The sequence below is a fragment of the Salvelinus sp. IW2-2015 genome, linkage group LG4q.1:29, assembly GCF_002910315.2.
Source record: "Salvelinus sp. IW2-2015 linkage group LG4q.1:29, ASM291031v2, whole genome shotgun sequence".
Classification (NCBI taxonomy): Eukaryota; Metazoa; Chordata; class Actinopteri; order Salmoniformes; family Salmonidae; genus Salvelinus; species Salvelinus sp. IW2-2015.
In genome coordinates this window covers 34,916,779-34,933,893 of record NC_036842.1, presented here as the reverse complement: position 1 = coordinate 34,933,893, position 17,115 = coordinate 34,916,779, and the positions used below count along the sequence as shown (strand labels likewise).

Genomic DNA, 17,115 nt, shown 5'->3' with positions numbered 1-17,115 from the left:
CTGCCTCCACCATTCGTTCTATTGGCGAACGTGCAATCCCTGGAGAATAACCTGGATGAGCTCCATTCGAGACTATCCTATCAACGTGATCTGAAAAACTATAATATCCTATGTTTCATGAGTCGTGGATGAACAAGGACATGGAAAATACAAATCTAGCTGGGTTTTCGGGAAACCCGCAGGACAGAACGGCGACGTCAGGTCAGGGGTGTGTCTCTGTTAACAGCTGGTGCGCAATCGCTAATATTAAGGATGTTTTCTATTTTTAAATGTAACCTTTATTTAACTAGGCAAGTCAGTTAAGAACAAATTCTTATTTACAATGACGGCCTACACCAGCCAAAAACGGGGGTATAATTTCCATTGAATTGTATTGGGAATAGTAATCAGTGTTTCAACTACAATAACATAGGCCTCTCCATCTAGATATGTTTCTCCCAGCCAAGCAGGATTTGGTTTAATTGATCGTTTGAGTGTCCGCAGCCCTACTGTGTTTCAGCAGATGCGTAAATGTTTCCTGGAGAGCTAGTGGGTATGCAGGAGTGTGATCTAGCCGAGCACTAACTCTCACCTGTTAAGCAGCAGGTAGCCTAGCGGTTAAGAGCGTTGGACTATTAATCGAAAGATCGCTGGTTCAGACCACCGAGCCGAATAGGTGAAAAATCTGTTGATGTGCCCTTGAGCAAGGAACTTAATGCTAATATCTCCAGTAAGTTGCTCTGGATAAGAGTGTTTCCTAAATGACTCAAATAAAAAAGCAGTAAACCTACCTCATAGAGAAGGCATCCCAGGGACCAGATGTCTGACTTGAAGTTGTAGCCACCCTCGTGGATCCTCTCTGGAGACATGTAGTACGGTGTCCCAACTGAGACAAAAAAGGTCTGGTTTTAGACAACTGCTTTTTAACAATAAATCGTACATTTGAAATTGAGACAAGTACATGGGGCTTGAGCAATCATTAATACATAGCTTTACTGATGACTACAGCAACACTTTGAAATTCCAATTGATTTGCGAATGGGGAGTGGATAGTGACAATACAAAATACACTTAAAAGGTTGAGTAAACATGAATTCTGTCCACAAATGTACCTACATTTATTTTATATGTCAATCGTTTATGATTAGTGAATGCCATAATGTAGTTATTTAGTTAGATATGTTTCTCTATTAGCTAAAATCTTGTTTTTTCAAAGCCATTTTAGCTGTCGTGCTAGCTGTTCGGTCCAAACAGATTCACAAATCATGGGACTTTGTCGCTCAATGCATATGTTGACTTCCTCCGAGGAACATGTTGCTAGGCACCCCCCTGAACTTGTCGGGGCAGGCCTGTTCCCTCCGTGGCTAAAGCCAGTGTGAGAAATGTGCTAACAAACCTTTGTGCTATGAAACCAAATAAATACTGCACTATGACCCACAAAACGTATTTGCTAGATTCATGAGTGCTGTTAGCCAAAACAAGGAAAGTGAACTTCAAAACGTGGAATTTGCAGCTGTTGTTGGTAAGTAATGAATCTGCTAGCTTCTGACATGACTTACTGCATATTTTTTATACCCAAAATCATTTAGCCAACTTTTGTTGAATAGGGCCCCAAGACCAGCAGCTAATAATGGAAAGAGAATCAAATACCAATATATAAAACACCTCACTAGCGACAATACACTGATGCTTTTGTTTGGGTGACAAGTCCATCCACAAAACCAACATGCATCATATGTTCGTTTGTTTGACAATCATTCCATCTCCAGCCCAAACCCCCTAAAACCCAGCCCATCTTTCCATCTCTACCTAAAGGGGGGAAAGCAGACACTGAATATATTTGCATATGCAAACGCATGCGTAGGTCAGCAACCTTAATAAAGGATGACACTGTGAGCAGTTGCCAAGGAGACCGGAGAGGGTTTGTTAAAAAGGTGCTGTTCTCTGAGGTTAGTTTTAGTTTTGAGTTTTATTTATTTGCACCAAAGAAAGCAAGTGATAGACAACAATACAGATAAATAAAAAACAATGTGCAGGTGTGGTTGGAAGCCCAAGGGCTGATATGAAAACCACACCACAAAAAAAAGTACAAGAATAAAAAAGGTTTGTTAAAACAGATAACAAAACATACTAATTATAAATGTATGAATGAATTGATCAGTAATATATTTGTTTTGTTTAAATGTGTGAGTGTGTGAGAGTTAGGCTATATGGAGAAGATTACTGAGCAGTTTGGTTCATCAGACTCCCAGTGCAGATGGAGCCAGGTAATTAGAGGAGGTGGCTAGTCTTGCAAATGTATTTTGCAGGATGAGTAATTTGTGTAGGTAGAAGGCATATGTACTGGCCCAGAAAATATTCCAGTAAATGAGACATGGGTAAATTAAGTTATAGAATAGAGTTTTAAGAAGCAAGACTGATGAACTAAAACACTAATCTTTCTGATGATACTAGGCAGGTTTCCCAGTGGGGGCGGCAGGTAGCCTAGTGGTTAGAGCGTTGGGCCAGAAAAACGAAAGGTTGCTAGATCAAATCCCTGAGCTGACAAGGTAAAAATGTGTCTTTCTACCCCTGAACAAGGCAATTAACCCACTGTTCCTTGGCTGTCATTGTAAATAAGAATTTGTTCTTAACTGACTTGCCTAGTTAAATAAAGGTAAAATACTAACAGATTTCATCACTTTGCTGCAGACAAATTGAATATAATCTTTCCAGTATAACTTTTCATCAATTAAAACTCAGTGGAATCTAGTAATTGTGAATTGTTCCATTTCATTCCCATCAATTGAGATTCTGGGTCTTTTTTAAATATTTTTTTTAACTATATTTCTTATTCTTACTAGTGAATACAAAAATTCACGATTGCTCAGTTTGGCCGGGCGGCCAGCTCTAGGAAGAGTTGGTGGTTCCAAACTTCTTACATTTAAGACTGATGGAGGCCACTGTGTTCTTGGGGACCTTCAATGCTGCAGAATTTTTTGGTACCCTTCCCCATATCTGTGCCTCGACACAATCCTGTCACTGAGCTCTACGGAGAATTCCTTCAACCTCATGATTTAGTTTTTGCTCTGACATGCACTGTCAACTGTGGGACCTTATATAGACAGGTGTGTGCCTTTCCAAATCATGTCCAAGTATAAGAATATTTTGAAGATAAATACACAACGCAGAGGATGAGAGTACTAGAATTAATGGTCAATAGGGAATTGTCAATGTAAATAGGAGTTGGGTTTTGGTTCAACATCTGTTTAGAATCTGTGGAATGTCACTCCTGAACTCAGAGCTACGTGTGCCACGTTTTCATTGGTCTGTACATTAAGTCGAGAGCAGGATACTTGTTATTTGGCCATTGGACAAGTTGTAACGCAAGGACTTCTGATTGGTCAACCCCAGGCTAGGGTGGGGGGTAATAAATGGCATACTGTTCCTTTGTCCAGTGGAGAAAAGCTGAGGAGAGTGAAGACTAAACATCTGAACATCTACCTTCCAGCATAACATCTTGATTTGTTCTTCTCAAATAAACCTATTTTTCTCCCAGTGATTTGCTTTGGAGTTTGTGTTATTGAAGAATAACATAAATTGCTAACACTTGGTGCCGTGACCCGGATGAATTGGTCTGAACAACAACAATAAGAAAACTTATCAACTGTGTGTTGATCCAGAGGAAAGAGAGGATGCTGTGCACAACCCACTTTGGAGAGTCAACTCTTAATCTCCTGATTGATGGCAGAATTGCTGGGTGAGTCGAGACCAATATCATTTTAAAAGAACCAAATCAGGTTAAAATAGTGCATGCAATGAGTGATATGTATCTGTGATGTATAAGTGTTCAAGTACTTTGTTTTCTTACAGAGTTTAGTCCTTTGGCACTCTATTAAAAGGGTTGAGGCCTCTAATTTTGTGAAATCTTCTTGTTGTATAGAAGTAGGTTGCTAGTTGAGAGGCAATTGTTTTGGGGTGAAATCTTCTTGTTGCATAGAAGTGAGTTGTTAGTTGAGTAGCAATTTTTACACGTATGGTTAATGTAAACCTTCAACAAACTTTTTGAAGTGAACATGCGTTTTTATTGGTAGCCAAGCTCTACAGAGACAATTTGTGTTCTAGAAGAGGTTTGAGTCCTCAAAAGGGGTTATATATATATATACACAGTTGAAGTCGGAAGTTTATATACACCTTAGCCAAATACATTTAAACTCAGTTTTTCCCAATTCCTGACATTTAATCCTAGTAAAAATTCCCTATCTTAGGTCAGTTAGGATCACCACTTTATTTTAAGAATGTGAAATGTCAGAATAATAGTAGAGAATGATTTCAGCTTTTATTTCTTTCATCACATTCCCAGTGGGCAGAAGTGTACATGCACTCAATTAGTATTTGGTAGCATTGCCTTTAAATTGTTTAACTTGGGTCAAACGTTTCAGGTAGCAATTCCACAAGCTTCCCACAATAAGTTGGGTGAATTTTGGCCCATTCTTCCTGACAGAGCTGGTGTAACTGAGTCAGGTTTGTAAGGCCTCCTTGCTCGCACACGCTTTTTCAGTTCTGCCCACAAATGTTCTATAGGATTGAGGTCAGGGCTTTGTGATGGCCACTCCAATACCTTGACCTTGTTGTGCTTAAGCCATTTTGCCACAACTTTGGAAGTATGCTTGGGGTCATTGTCCATTTGGAAGACCCATTTGCGACAAAGCTTTAACTTCCTGACTGATGTCTTGAGATGTTGTTTCAATATATCCACATAATTGTCCTACCTCATGATGTCATCTATTTTGTGAAGTGCACCAGTCCCTCCTGCAGCAAAGCACCCCCACAACATGATGCTGCTACCCCCATGCTTCACGGTTGGGATGGTGTCCTTTGGCTTGCAAGTCTCCCCCTTTTTCCTCCAAACATAACGATGGTCATTATGGCCAAACAGTTCTATTTTTGTTTTATCAGACCAGAGGACATTTCTCCAAAAAGTACGATCTTTGTCCCCATGTGCAGTTGCAAACCGGAGTCTGGCTTTTTTATGGCGGTTTTGGAGCTGTGACTTCTTCCTTGTTGAGTGGCCTTTCAGGTTATGTCGATATAGAACTTGTTTTACTGTGGATGTAGATCATTTTGTACCTGTTTCCTCCAGCATCTTCACAGGGTCCTTTGCTGTTGTTCTAGGATTGATTTGCACTTTTCGCACCAAAGTACGTTCATCTCTAGGAGACAGAATGCGTCTCCTTCCTGAGCGGTATGACGGCTGCGTGGTCCCATGGTGTTTATACTTGCGTACTATTGTTTGTACAGATGAACGTGGTACCTTCAGGTGTTTGGAAATTGCTCCCAAGGATGAACCAGACTTATGGAGGTCTGCAATTTTTTTTCTGACGTCTTGGCTGATTTCTTTTGATTTTCCCATGATGTTAAGCAAAGAGGCACTGAGTTTGAAGGTAGGCCTTGAAATACATCCACAGGTACACCCCCAATTGACTCACATGCTGTCAATTAGCCTATCAGAAGCTTCTAAAGCCATGACATAATTTTCTGGAATATACCAAGCTGTTTAAAGGCACAGTCAGCTTAGTGTATGTAAACCTTTCACCCATGGAATTGTGATACAGATAATTATAAGTTAAATAATCTGTCTGTAAACAATTGTTGGAAAAATGACTTGTGTAATGAACAAAGTAGATGTCCTAACCTAACCGACTTGCCAAAACTATAGTTTGTTAACAAGAAATTTGTGGAGTGGTTGAAAAAAGAGTTTTAATGACTCCAACCTAAGTGTATGTAAACTTCCGACTTCAACTGTACCCTATGGCTGACAATTAAAATGCATTACAGCACTCTATAGGAAAAATTACAATATGATCTTCATGTAATAGATTGTCATGTATTGTATATTGGAACCTAAGGCAAGAGATGTCTTGGGTTGAAACCTAAGTGTATGTAAACTTCCAACTTCAACTGTAGATGAGGAGATACAGATAAAATATTCAAAAAGTCAGATGTCAGTGAGTGGTTCTCACTTTTAAATACGTTTGTTGTAATCACCCAATAGAAAACACATTTTATTTTAATTATTAATGAAATCCAAAGTTGATGCAAGGATATCCATGAATCTACCAATGTTAGAATCGGGTGGCCAATAGATGCATGTAATTACCACTTTTTACTTCCAAAAAATGAACAGGAGGGAATTTCTATGAAAAGAGATTCAACATCAATGTTATCAGATGTAAGTGCGAGGTCCTCTCTTACAAAGAATTTAAAACATTTATGAACAAAAATGGCCCCTCCTCCCACTCTTGAGGTTGTACAGTGGTGAACACCATTATTAGGAGACAAGTCATAAAGCATGGTTGTCTCTTCAGTCAACCATGTTTCTGAAAGGGCAACAATGGAATGATTCAGAGAAGACGGATAATGAACAAGGTGTTCATGATTTTTAGGAAGACTGCGAATGTTCAAATGAAAGGTAGAAAATAAGCTTGTCTTGGAATTAGATCAATTGCTATACAGGTTGTTAAATTGCTTAACATTATAGTAATCACAAGTGATAGACTCATCTCTGGTAAATCTCAGGAAATTTGAATCAACACAATGATTATATTTATTGTTTATATTTACTCTTTATTAATATCTAATGGGTTAAAGACCATGTTATCAGGGTTGATATGTTGTCAGGGTATGTTATGTTGTCAGGGTATGTTATGTTGTCAGGGTATGTTATGTTATCAGGTTCAGTATGATATCAGGGTATGATATCAGGGTATGATGTCAGGGTTGATATGTTATCAGGGTATGTTATAAGGGGTTGATATGTTATCAGGATTGATATCCTGACCAACTAAGAGAGATACACAGTTGGAATCATCCAGAGAGTGGAACAGAAACATAGAGGTGCAAGCCTCACATGTCCAATACAACCATACATTTGTGTTAGTTTTATATATAGGGGTGCACTTCCTATGGAATGCACACATAGACCACAGGACATCTTAATTGGGGAGAACGGGCTCGTGGTAATGACTGTATAGGAGTCAGTGAAATGGTATCAAATACATCAAACACATGGTTTCCAGGTGTTTGATGTCATTCCATTTGCTCTGTTCTGACCATTATTATGAGCTGTTCTCCCCTCAGCAGCCTCCACTGATTGACACAGTCCACATAACACCACTGAAGAGTGTTTATGGTCATGAGGTTATGTGAAATACATGAACAACGTAGAGTAAATATGTGTGTGTGTGTGTGTGTGCGTTTGTGTGCCAAATCAGTTGACTATAGCGCAGTCACTTGCCATAGGCCCACGACTGTTAGAGGAGTCGTGTGTGTGTCCTTTCCGTACAGTGTGTAGATGTTTACTGAATTCAAATGCCTGTCTCAGGCATTTTTTTGTGTTTTTCAATGAGATACCGTGTGTGTTTTTTTGCGTTTGTGTGTACTTTCCTGTGTGTGTTCCTGTGTATGATTGTTTCTGTTTCTGTGTGTGTGTGTGTTACCTAGGGAGTGTGCGGCGGTAGTCTTGGAGCTGAAGAAGCGTCCCAGTCCCAGGTCTCCCAGCTTCACCTCTCCTGTAGCAGTGATGAACACGTTGGCTGGCTTGATGTCTGTCTCAAAGAAAGAGAAAACGGTTCATGTTATTTATCAAGGTAGCTGTGGCTGTTAACAATACTGGGTTTATATATGTAGGACATCTAAGTTCTCTGCATTGGCATGGTAGTTTTAGGAGCATTTCAAATGATCAAATTCAATCAATGTCCTAGGTCAGTGTTTCTCAACCTCAGGTCTGTGCACTGGCAGTTGACTTTGGTATAGTCGGCTATGGCAACACTTTTCCCTTGATGGTGTGTGGGGCACTGTAGTGTGTGGGGCACTGTGGTGTGTGTAGGGTACTGTGGTGTGTGGGGCACTGTGGTGTGTGTAGGGTACTGTGGTGTGTGGAGCACTGTGGGGCACAGTGGTGTGTGGGGCACTGTGGTGTGTGGGGCACTGTAGTGTGTGGGGCACAGTGGTGTGTGGGGCACTGTAGTGTGTGTGTGGGGCACTGTGGTATGTGTAGGGCACTGTGGTGTGTGTAGGGCACTGTGGTGTGTGGGGCTCTGTGGTGTGTGGGGCTCTGTGGTGTGTAGGACACTGATGTATGTAGAAAATGTTTTTTAGTTAACTTTCCTTTCATTTCACTTTTTGGTTAACTGTCCCTTTTACTGCAGGCACCTCTGAGCCATAGAAATGTATAAATATCGCAACATATCAGTCCTCTATGTCAAATCAAATCAAGTTTATTTTATATAGCCCTTTGTACATCAGCTAATATCTCGAGGGTGCTGTACAGAAACCCAGCCTAAAACCCCAAACAGCAAGCAATGCAGGTGTAGAAGCACGGCGCTGCCCATACTAATACAGGCTTTTGGGCACTAGAGTCCTCTTTGCATCTCTACGCTATGAGCACACCTCCAACCAATTTCCCTTGTTAAATACCTGAGCTATGTCTTTTAGTTCAGGGTCAAACAACCCATGCAGTTGTGGAAAAGAAATCTGGACCCAAACAAATCAGCCGGGCTAGACAATCTGGACCCTCTCTTTCTAAAATTATCCGCCGAAATTGTTGCAACCCCTATTACTAGCCTGTTCAATCTCTCTTTCGTATCGTCTGGGATCCCCAAAGATTGGAAAGCTGCCGTGGTCATCCCCTTCTTCAAAGGGGGAGACACTCTAGACCCAAACTGCTACAGACCTATATCTATCCTACCCTGCCTTTCTAAGGTCTTCGAAAGCCAATCTGACAAACAGATCACCAACCATTTCGAATCCCACCGTACCTTCTCCGCTATGCAATCTGGTTTCCGAGCTGGTCATGGGTGCACCTCAGCAACGCTCAAGGTCCTAAACGATATCATAACCGCCATCGATAAGAGACAATACTGTGCAGCTGTATTCATCGACCTGGCCAAGGCTTTCGACTCTGTCAATCACCACATTCTTATCGGCAGACTCAACAGCCTTGGTTTCTCAAATGACTGCCTTGCCTTGTTCACCAACTACTTCTCAGACAGAGATCAGTGTGTCAAATCGGAGGGCCTGTTGTCCGGACCTCTGGCAGTCTCTATGGGGGTGCCACAGGGTTCAATCCTCGGGCCGACTCTTTTCTCTGTATACATCAATGATGTTGCTCTTTCTGCTGGTGATTCTCTGACCCACCTCTACACAGACGACACCATTCTGTATACTTCGGAACCTGTCTCTTATACACATCTAGATGTGTATAAGAGACAGGTGTATGGGGGTGCCACAGGGTTCAATCCTCGGGCCGACTCTTTTCTCTGTATACATCAATGATGTTGCTCTTTCTGCTGGTGATTCTCTGACCCACCTCTACACAGACGACACCATTCTGTATACTTCTGGCCCTTCTTTAGACACTGTGTTAACTAACCTCCAGATGAGCTTCAATGCCATACAACTCTCCTTCCTTTGCTAGGTAAAGCCCCGCCTTATCTCAGCTTACTGGTCACCATAGCAGCACCCACCCGTAGCACGCGCTCCAGCAGGTATATTTCACTGGTCACCCCCAAAGCCAATTCCTCATTTGGCCGCCTTTCCTTCCAGTTCGCTGCTGCCAATGACTGGAATGAATTGCAAAAATCACTGAAGCTGGAGACTTATATCTCCCTCTCTAACTTTAAGCATCAGCTGTCAGAGCAGCTTACCGATCACTGTACCTGTACACAGCCAATCTGTAAATAGCACACCCAACTACCTCATCCCCATATTGTTATTTATCATCTTACCCTTTTGCACCTCAGTATCTCTACTTGCACATCTATCACTCCAGTGTTAATGCTAAATTGTAATTATTTCGCCTCTATGGCCTATTTGTCTTACCTCCCTACTTTTACATTTGCACACACTGTACATAGTTTTTTTTATACTGTGTTATTGACTGTACGTTTGTTTATGTGTAACTCTGTTGTTGTTTTTGTCGCACTGCTTTGCTTTATCTTGGCCAGGTCGCAGTTGTAAATGAGAACTTGTTCTCAACTGGCCTACCTGGTTAAATAAAGGTGAAATAAATAAAAAGAAAAAAAGAACTCGCCCGCATTTATCCCTGTCTCTTATACACATCTAGATGTGTATAAGAGACAGCTCACAACCAATGATGTATATAAAACCTGGATTGCTGATGCTATGTATTGGCCAATGAAAGGCTTTGAAGCCACCGGTCGGCCATATTGACACTCCCCAATACAGTCGTGGCCAAAAGTTTTGAGAATGACACAAATATTAATTTCCACAAAGTTTGCTGCTTCGATGTCTTTAGATATTTTTGTCAGATGTTACTATGGAATAGTAACATCATTTCATAAGTGTCCAAGTCTTTTATTGACAAATACATGAAGTTGATGCAAAGAGTCAATATTTGCAGTGTTGCAATCCACCCTGGCATGCTGTCAATTAACTTCTGGGCCACATCCTGACTGACGGCAGCCCATTCTTGTATAATCAATGCTTGGAGTTTGTCAGAATTTGTGGGTTTTTGTTTGTCCACCTGCCTCTTGAGGATTGACCACAAGTTCTCAATGGGATTAAGGTCTGGGGAGTTTCCTGGCCAGGGAACCACAATATCGATGTTTTGTTCCCCGAACCACTTAGTTATCACTTTTGCCTTATGGCAAGGTGCTCCATCATGCTGGAAAAGGCATTGTTTGTCACCAAACTGTTCCTGGATGGTTGGGAGAAGTTGCTCTCGGAGGATGTGTTGGTACCATCCTTTATTCATGGCTGTGTTCTTAGGCAAAATTGTGAGTGAGCCCACTCCCTTGGCTGAGAAGCAACCCCACACATGAATGTTCTCAGGATGCTTTACTGTTGGCATGACACAGGACTGATGGTAGCGCTCACCTTGTCTTCTCCAGACAAGCTTTTTTCCGGATGCCCCGGAAAGAGGAAAGGGGATTCATCAGAGAAAATGACTTTACCCCAGTCCTCAGCAGTCCAATCCCTGTACCTTTTGCAGAATATCAGTCTGTCCCTGATGTTTTTCCTGGAGAGAAGTGGCTTCTTTCCTGCCCTTCTTGACACCAGGTCATCCTCCAAAAGTCGTCGCCTCACTGTGCGTGCAGATGCACTCACACCTGCCTACTGCCATTCCTGAGCAAGCTCTGGACTGGTGGTGCCCCAATCCCGCAGCTGATTCAACTTTAGGAGACGGTCCTGGTGCTTGCTAGACTTTCTTGGGCGCCCTGAAGACTTCAACAACTGAACCGCTCTCCTTGAAGTTCTTGATGATCCGATAAATGGTTGATTTAGGTGCAATCTTACTGGCAGCAATATCCTTGCCTGTGAAGCCCTTTTTGTGCAAAGCAATGATGACGGCACGTGTTTCCTTCCAGGTAACCATGGTTGACAGAGGAAGAACAATGATTCCAAGCACCACCCTCCTTTTGAAGCTTCCAGTCTGTTATTCGAACTCAATCAGCATGACAGTGATCTCCAGCCTTGTCCTCGTCAACACTCACACCTGTGTTAACGAGAGAATCACTGACATGATGTTCGTAATAATGAATGTCGGACCAAGGCGCAGCGTACGTAGAGTTCCACATAATTTTCACGAATAAAGTGAAACTTAAGCAAAGACAAAACAAATAAAGAATAAACGAACCGTGACGACAATGCAGTGCTAACAAGCAACTAAACATAAACACTATCCCATAACCCACAGGTGGAAAAAATGCTACTTAAGTATGATCCCCAATTAGAGACAACGATAACCAGCTGCCTCTAATTGGGAATCATACAAATCACCAACATAGAAAATCAAACCTAGAACCCCACATAGAAAATATAAACTAGAACAACCCCCCAGTCACGCCCTGACCTACTCTACCATAGAAAATAAAGGCTTTCTATGGTCAGGACGTGGCAGGGCTGAAATGCAGTGGAAATGTTTTTGGGGGATTCAGTTCATTTGCATGGCAAAGAGGGACTTTGTAATTAATTGCAATTCATCTGATCACTCTTCATAACATTCTGGAGTATATGCAAATTGCCATCATACAAACTGAGGCAGCAGACTTTGTGAAAATTTATATTTGTGTCATTCTCAAAACTTTTGGCCACGACTGTAGTTGCAGTCCTCCATAGGAATGAATGGAATTCCACAGTACTTCAATTCAATTACATTTATTTAAGTATTTTTTTTGTTGTAGTGGGGAAAGTAACATTAGTACTCTCTAAAACAATATACTTTAAGGAAATTATTGTTGTTTATCTCACATAATATAATTTAAAAGTATGCATTGAGGTGTTTGTAATAGAATAAATGTGTCAAAAATGAATGTAGACATTAATACATGCATTTCTATAGCTTCCAAAATATTTTTTACTATTGAGGAGTACCAAGATGGCTGCGCGGCGGCTTCAATACAGCGCCCCCTGTCGGTCATCAAGGATTTATTCACATCATTGGTTACAATATCCAACATGAGTAACCTAAAATATTGTTTACATTTTACTTAGTTTTTCATGTGTTTATAGATGCGCATTTTAAGATGCATTGTTGTAGAATGTTGAGTTGTTGCCATGTCTAGATATGTAAAGAAATGTTTGCATACGTCTTGAAATTATCAGATTTATACACTACCATTCAAAAGTTCGGGGTCACTTAGAAATGTCCTTGTTTTTGAAAGAAAAGCACATTTTTTGTCCATTAAAATAACCTAAAATTAATCAGAAATATAGTGTAGACATTGTTAACGTTGTAAATTACTATTGTAGCTGGAAATGGCTGATTTTGAATGGAATATCTATATAGGCGTTGAGAGGCCCATTATCAGCAACAATCACTCCTGTGTTCCAATGGCACGTTGTGTTAGCTAATCCAAGTTTATCATTTTAAAAGGCTAATTGATCATTAGAAACCCCTTTTTCTAATGATCAACAACAGCATTTGTGGGTTCGATTACAGGCTCAAAATGGCCAGAAACAAAGAACTTTCTTCTGAAACTCATCAGTCTATTCTTGTTCTGAGAAATGAAGGCTATTCCATGCGAGAAATGGCCAAGAAACTGAAGATCTCGTACAACGCTGTGTACTACTCCCTTCACAGAACAGCTCAAACTGCCCTAACCAGAATAGAAAGAGGAGTGGGAGGCCCCGGTGCACAACTAAGCAAGAGGACAAGTACATTAGAGTGTCTAGTTTGAGAAAAAGATGCCTCACAAGTCCTCAACTGGCAGTTTCATTACATAGTACCTGCAAAACACCAGTCTCAACGTCAACAGTGAAGAGGCGACTCCGGGATGCTGGCCTTCTAGGCAGAGTTCCTCTGTCCAGTGACTGTGTTCTTTTGCCCATCTTAATATTTTATTTTCATTGGCCAGTCTGAGATACGGATTTTTCTGCCTAGAAGGCCAGCATCCCGCAGTCACCTCTTCACTGTTGACGTTGAGACTGGTGTTTTGCGGGTACTATTTAATGAAGCTGCCAGTGTAGGTGTAGATTGAGAGAAGGGGAGAGGGGGGAGAGGAAAGGTGGGACTGATTAAAAAAGGGGGAAACGGAAAGGGGGATTAGAGAAGAACGAAGTTAAGAAGTGAGAGAGGAAGAGGAGTTAATGAAAGTGGTTGTTTACCGCGGTGCATGACTCTACGGGAGTGCATGTGCTCCAGGGCACTGCACAGCTGGACAAAATATTTCCATATTGTCCTCTCTGGGATGAGCCGCCTCTTCTTCTTAAAGTGCTGCGAGAGGAGAGGAGAAGTTAGGAAAATAGAACAGAAACAGAGCTGTGAGTAAAGCCTGGATTCTCTCTCTCTCTCTCCAACACACACACACACACACACCACACACACACACACACACACACACACACACACAACACACACACACACACACACACACACACACACACCACACACACACACACACAACACATATCCCACACGCGCACCCACACACATCCACAAACACACACACTGCCTTCCCTCTCTCCCTAACAAGTGCTCACACACACTCGCCTCAAAACCCCCTGATTCAATGTCAGACAGCCCCCAAAACGGTGGCGGAACATCTAAAGAATGAATCTGTGCATTACCATTTACCCTGTATTTGAGTGTGTAATGAGAAGCCATTTGGGAGAGGTAGCGAGAGAGGTAGAGAGGGTAACGAGAGTTGACACTGCCAGCGCACAGAGCCAAGCACCTAATTAACAATAATATGGCTAATTAAACTGCCAAAACTTTGTTTAATGCCCCAAAACAACAAATGTTAGTATTTTCTTTCAACTTTTTTTCCATCCCCCAAACTTCTTCAGTTTTTTTGGAATAAAACACCTTTTTTAATTACAAGGACATTTGCCGCCAGCAAGATATTTTTGACTGTGATCTGCATATCGGTTTGAATTGAGAGCTTGGAATTAGGAATCTTTTGTACATCATTATAATGATGCCTTAAAAAGTAAGACAACAATAAAGTCAAACTGAAGATGGGAAAGGATCAGTTTGGGATTTAAACTTTTTGGGAACGAGAGGATAGAAGAAGACAGACGGACAAGGAGAGGACAAGATGAGGAACAAGCAAGGTTAAGAAGAAAAGGCAGAGGAAGAAGAGACGAGGAGAAGAAGAGAGGAAAGAGAGACAAGGAGAGGACAGAGAGAAGGAGAGGAAAGAGAGACGAGAAAAGGAAAGAGGAAAGAATGACGAGGAGAGGAAAGAGAGACGAGGAGAGGAAAAAGAGAGGAAAGAGAGAACAGGAGAGGACAGAGAGACAAGGAGAGGAAAGAGAGACGAGAAAAGGAAAGAGGAAAGAATGACGAGGAGAGGAAAGAGAGACGAGGAGAGGAAAGAGAGAGACGAGGAGAGGAAAAAGAGAGACGAGGAGAGGAAAAAGAGAGACGAGGAGAGGAAAAAGAAGACGAGGAGAGGAAAAAGAGACGAGGAGAGGAAAAAAAGACGAGGAGAGGAAAAGAGAAACGAGGAGAGGAAAAAGAAAGACGAGGAGAGGAAAGAGAGAGACGAGGAGAGGAAAAAAGAGAGATGAGGTAGAGACAAACAGATGCGGAGAGGGAAAGGTGGCGAGATGAGGAAAGGGATTGTGTGGAGGATATATGTTTTTATGTGTGTGTGTGTGTGTGTGTGTGTGTGTGTGTGTGTGTGTGTGTGTGTGTGTGTGTGTTGTGTGTGGTGTGTGTGTGTGTGTGTTGTGTGTGTGTGTTGTGTGTGATGGGGCGTGACAGCGTCAGGCGGTGGAGGTACAGAGAGGCTAAGGAGAGGTTGTGTCTGTCAGAGCAGGCTGTCAGAGCCTGGGGGACTCTTCTCATCTCTCTCCCCTGGTCTATCGCTCTCTCTTCATCTCTCTCTCTTCTCTCTCCCTGATCTCTGTCTCTCTCACACACACACACACATCCCCCTCTCCCCACTCCCACTCTCTCTCTCCTGCCCTGTCCATCCCAGCAGACGAGCCAGGGGTATGTTATTCAAACCCCTGAAGGTTTAGCCTCATCCTGCCATGCACCACCTGAGACCAGCCACCAGTGACCAGTCGGTGTCTGACCTCTCACCTTGATCATCTGAGAGAGGTCGCCGGCATCCGCCAGCTCCAGCAAGATGTTGAGCTCGTTGTCCTCGATGAAGGAGTCCAGGTACTTGATCACGTTGGGTGGTTCAAATGCTGTGAGGAGAAGAAAACAGCATGCCAGTTCAGGTCTACAGTCATGTCTGTTTGAGAAGATGGAGTTTTTCTATCTCAAATCAGATGAACCAAACTGTTCCAGTTAGACAAGGTTAACATGTCTTGTTGTCCTCACTCAAATGTATTAAATGTCCCCCTGGACAAATATAGTCACAGTACTAGAGGTCGACCGATTATGGTTGTTCAACGCCGATACCGATACCGATTATTGGAGGGCCAAAAAAAGCCGATACCGATTAATCGGACGATTATTTTATTTGTTTATTTGTAATAATGAACAATTGGTTTGAAGAAATCAACTGTGGGAGCAATTATTAGGAAATGGAAGACATACAAGACCACTGATAATCTCCCTCGATCTGGGGCTCCACGCAAGATCTCACCCCGTGGGGTCAAAATGATCACAAGAACGGTGAGCAAAAATCCCAGAACCACACGGGGGGACCTAGTGAATGACCTGCAGAAAGCTGGGACCAAAGTAACAAAGCCTACACCAGCAAGGGCATTGAAGATGAAACGTGGCTGGGTCTTTCAGCATGACAATGATCCAAACACACCGCCCGGGCAACGAAGGAGTGGCTTCGTAAGAAGCATTTCAAGGTCCTGGAGTGGCCTAGCCAGTCTCCAGATCTCAACACCATAGAAAATCTTTGGAGGGAGTTGAAAGTCCGTGTTGCCCAGCAACAGCCCCAAAACATCACTGCTCTAGAGGAGATCTGCATGGAGGAATGGCCAAATACCAGCAACAGTGTGTGAAAACCTTGTGAAGACTTACAGAAATATTTGACCTCTGTCATTGCCAACAAAGGGTATATAACAAAGTATTGAGATAAACTTTTGTTATTGACCAAATACTTATTTTCCACCATAATTTGCAAATAAATTAATAAAAAATCCTACAATGTGATTTTCTGGATTTTATTTTCTCATTTTGTCTGTCATAGTTGAAGTGTACCTATGATGAACATTACAGGCCTCTCTCATCTTTTTAAGTGGGAGAACTTGCACAATTGGTGGCTGACTAAATACTTTTTTGCCCCACTGTACATCACTCAGAAATCCCTGAAGCGTATGGGTGGGATAGGAAAACAGGATCATACTATAGCAATCTCATAAGGGTGTGTGTGTGTGTGTGTTGTGTGTTAGCGTCGGGTAAGTGTAATCGTGTGAAGATATAGTGTTGGTCGTGAGCCTGTGCACATGATTTACGTGTGTGTGTGTGTGTGTGTGTGTGTGTGTGTGTGTGTGTGTGTGTGTGTGTGTGTGTGTGTGTGTGTGTGTGTGTGTATGTGTGTGTGTGTGTGTGTGTGTGTGTGTGTGTGTGTGTGTGTGTGTGTGTGTGTGTGTTGTGTGTCCTCTCTTCGTTCGTATAGAGTCAAAAACCAACAGACTCTGAGACAGCTTTGATCTGGTACTGGTATTCCCTGTATGTAGCTCCACATTGATCTGGTACTGGTACTCCTGTATATA

The 17,115-nt window shown here is 42.1% G+C and overlaps 1 protein-coding gene across 1 annotated transcript in view; it reads right to left on the bottom strand.

Annotated features, from left to right (window-relative positions):
* Positions 1–17,115, bottom strand: part of LOC111961898 (serine/threonine-protein kinase Nek6) — a 30,776-nt gene that overhangs the window by 9,282 nt on the left and 4,379 nt on the right. Inside the window, exons 2-5 of the mRNA XM_023984543.2 lie at positions 15,515–15,671; positions 13,588–13,696; positions 7,458–7,565; positions 771–865 (exon numbers count right to left, since the gene is read on the bottom strand). Coding sequence (XP_023840311.2) covers positions 771–865; positions 7,458–7,565; positions 13,588–13,696; positions 15,515–15,671 — 469 coding nt within the window. The remainder of the gene's footprint in view (positions 1–770; positions 866–7,457; positions 7,566–13,587; positions 13,697–15,514; positions 15,672–17,115) is intronic.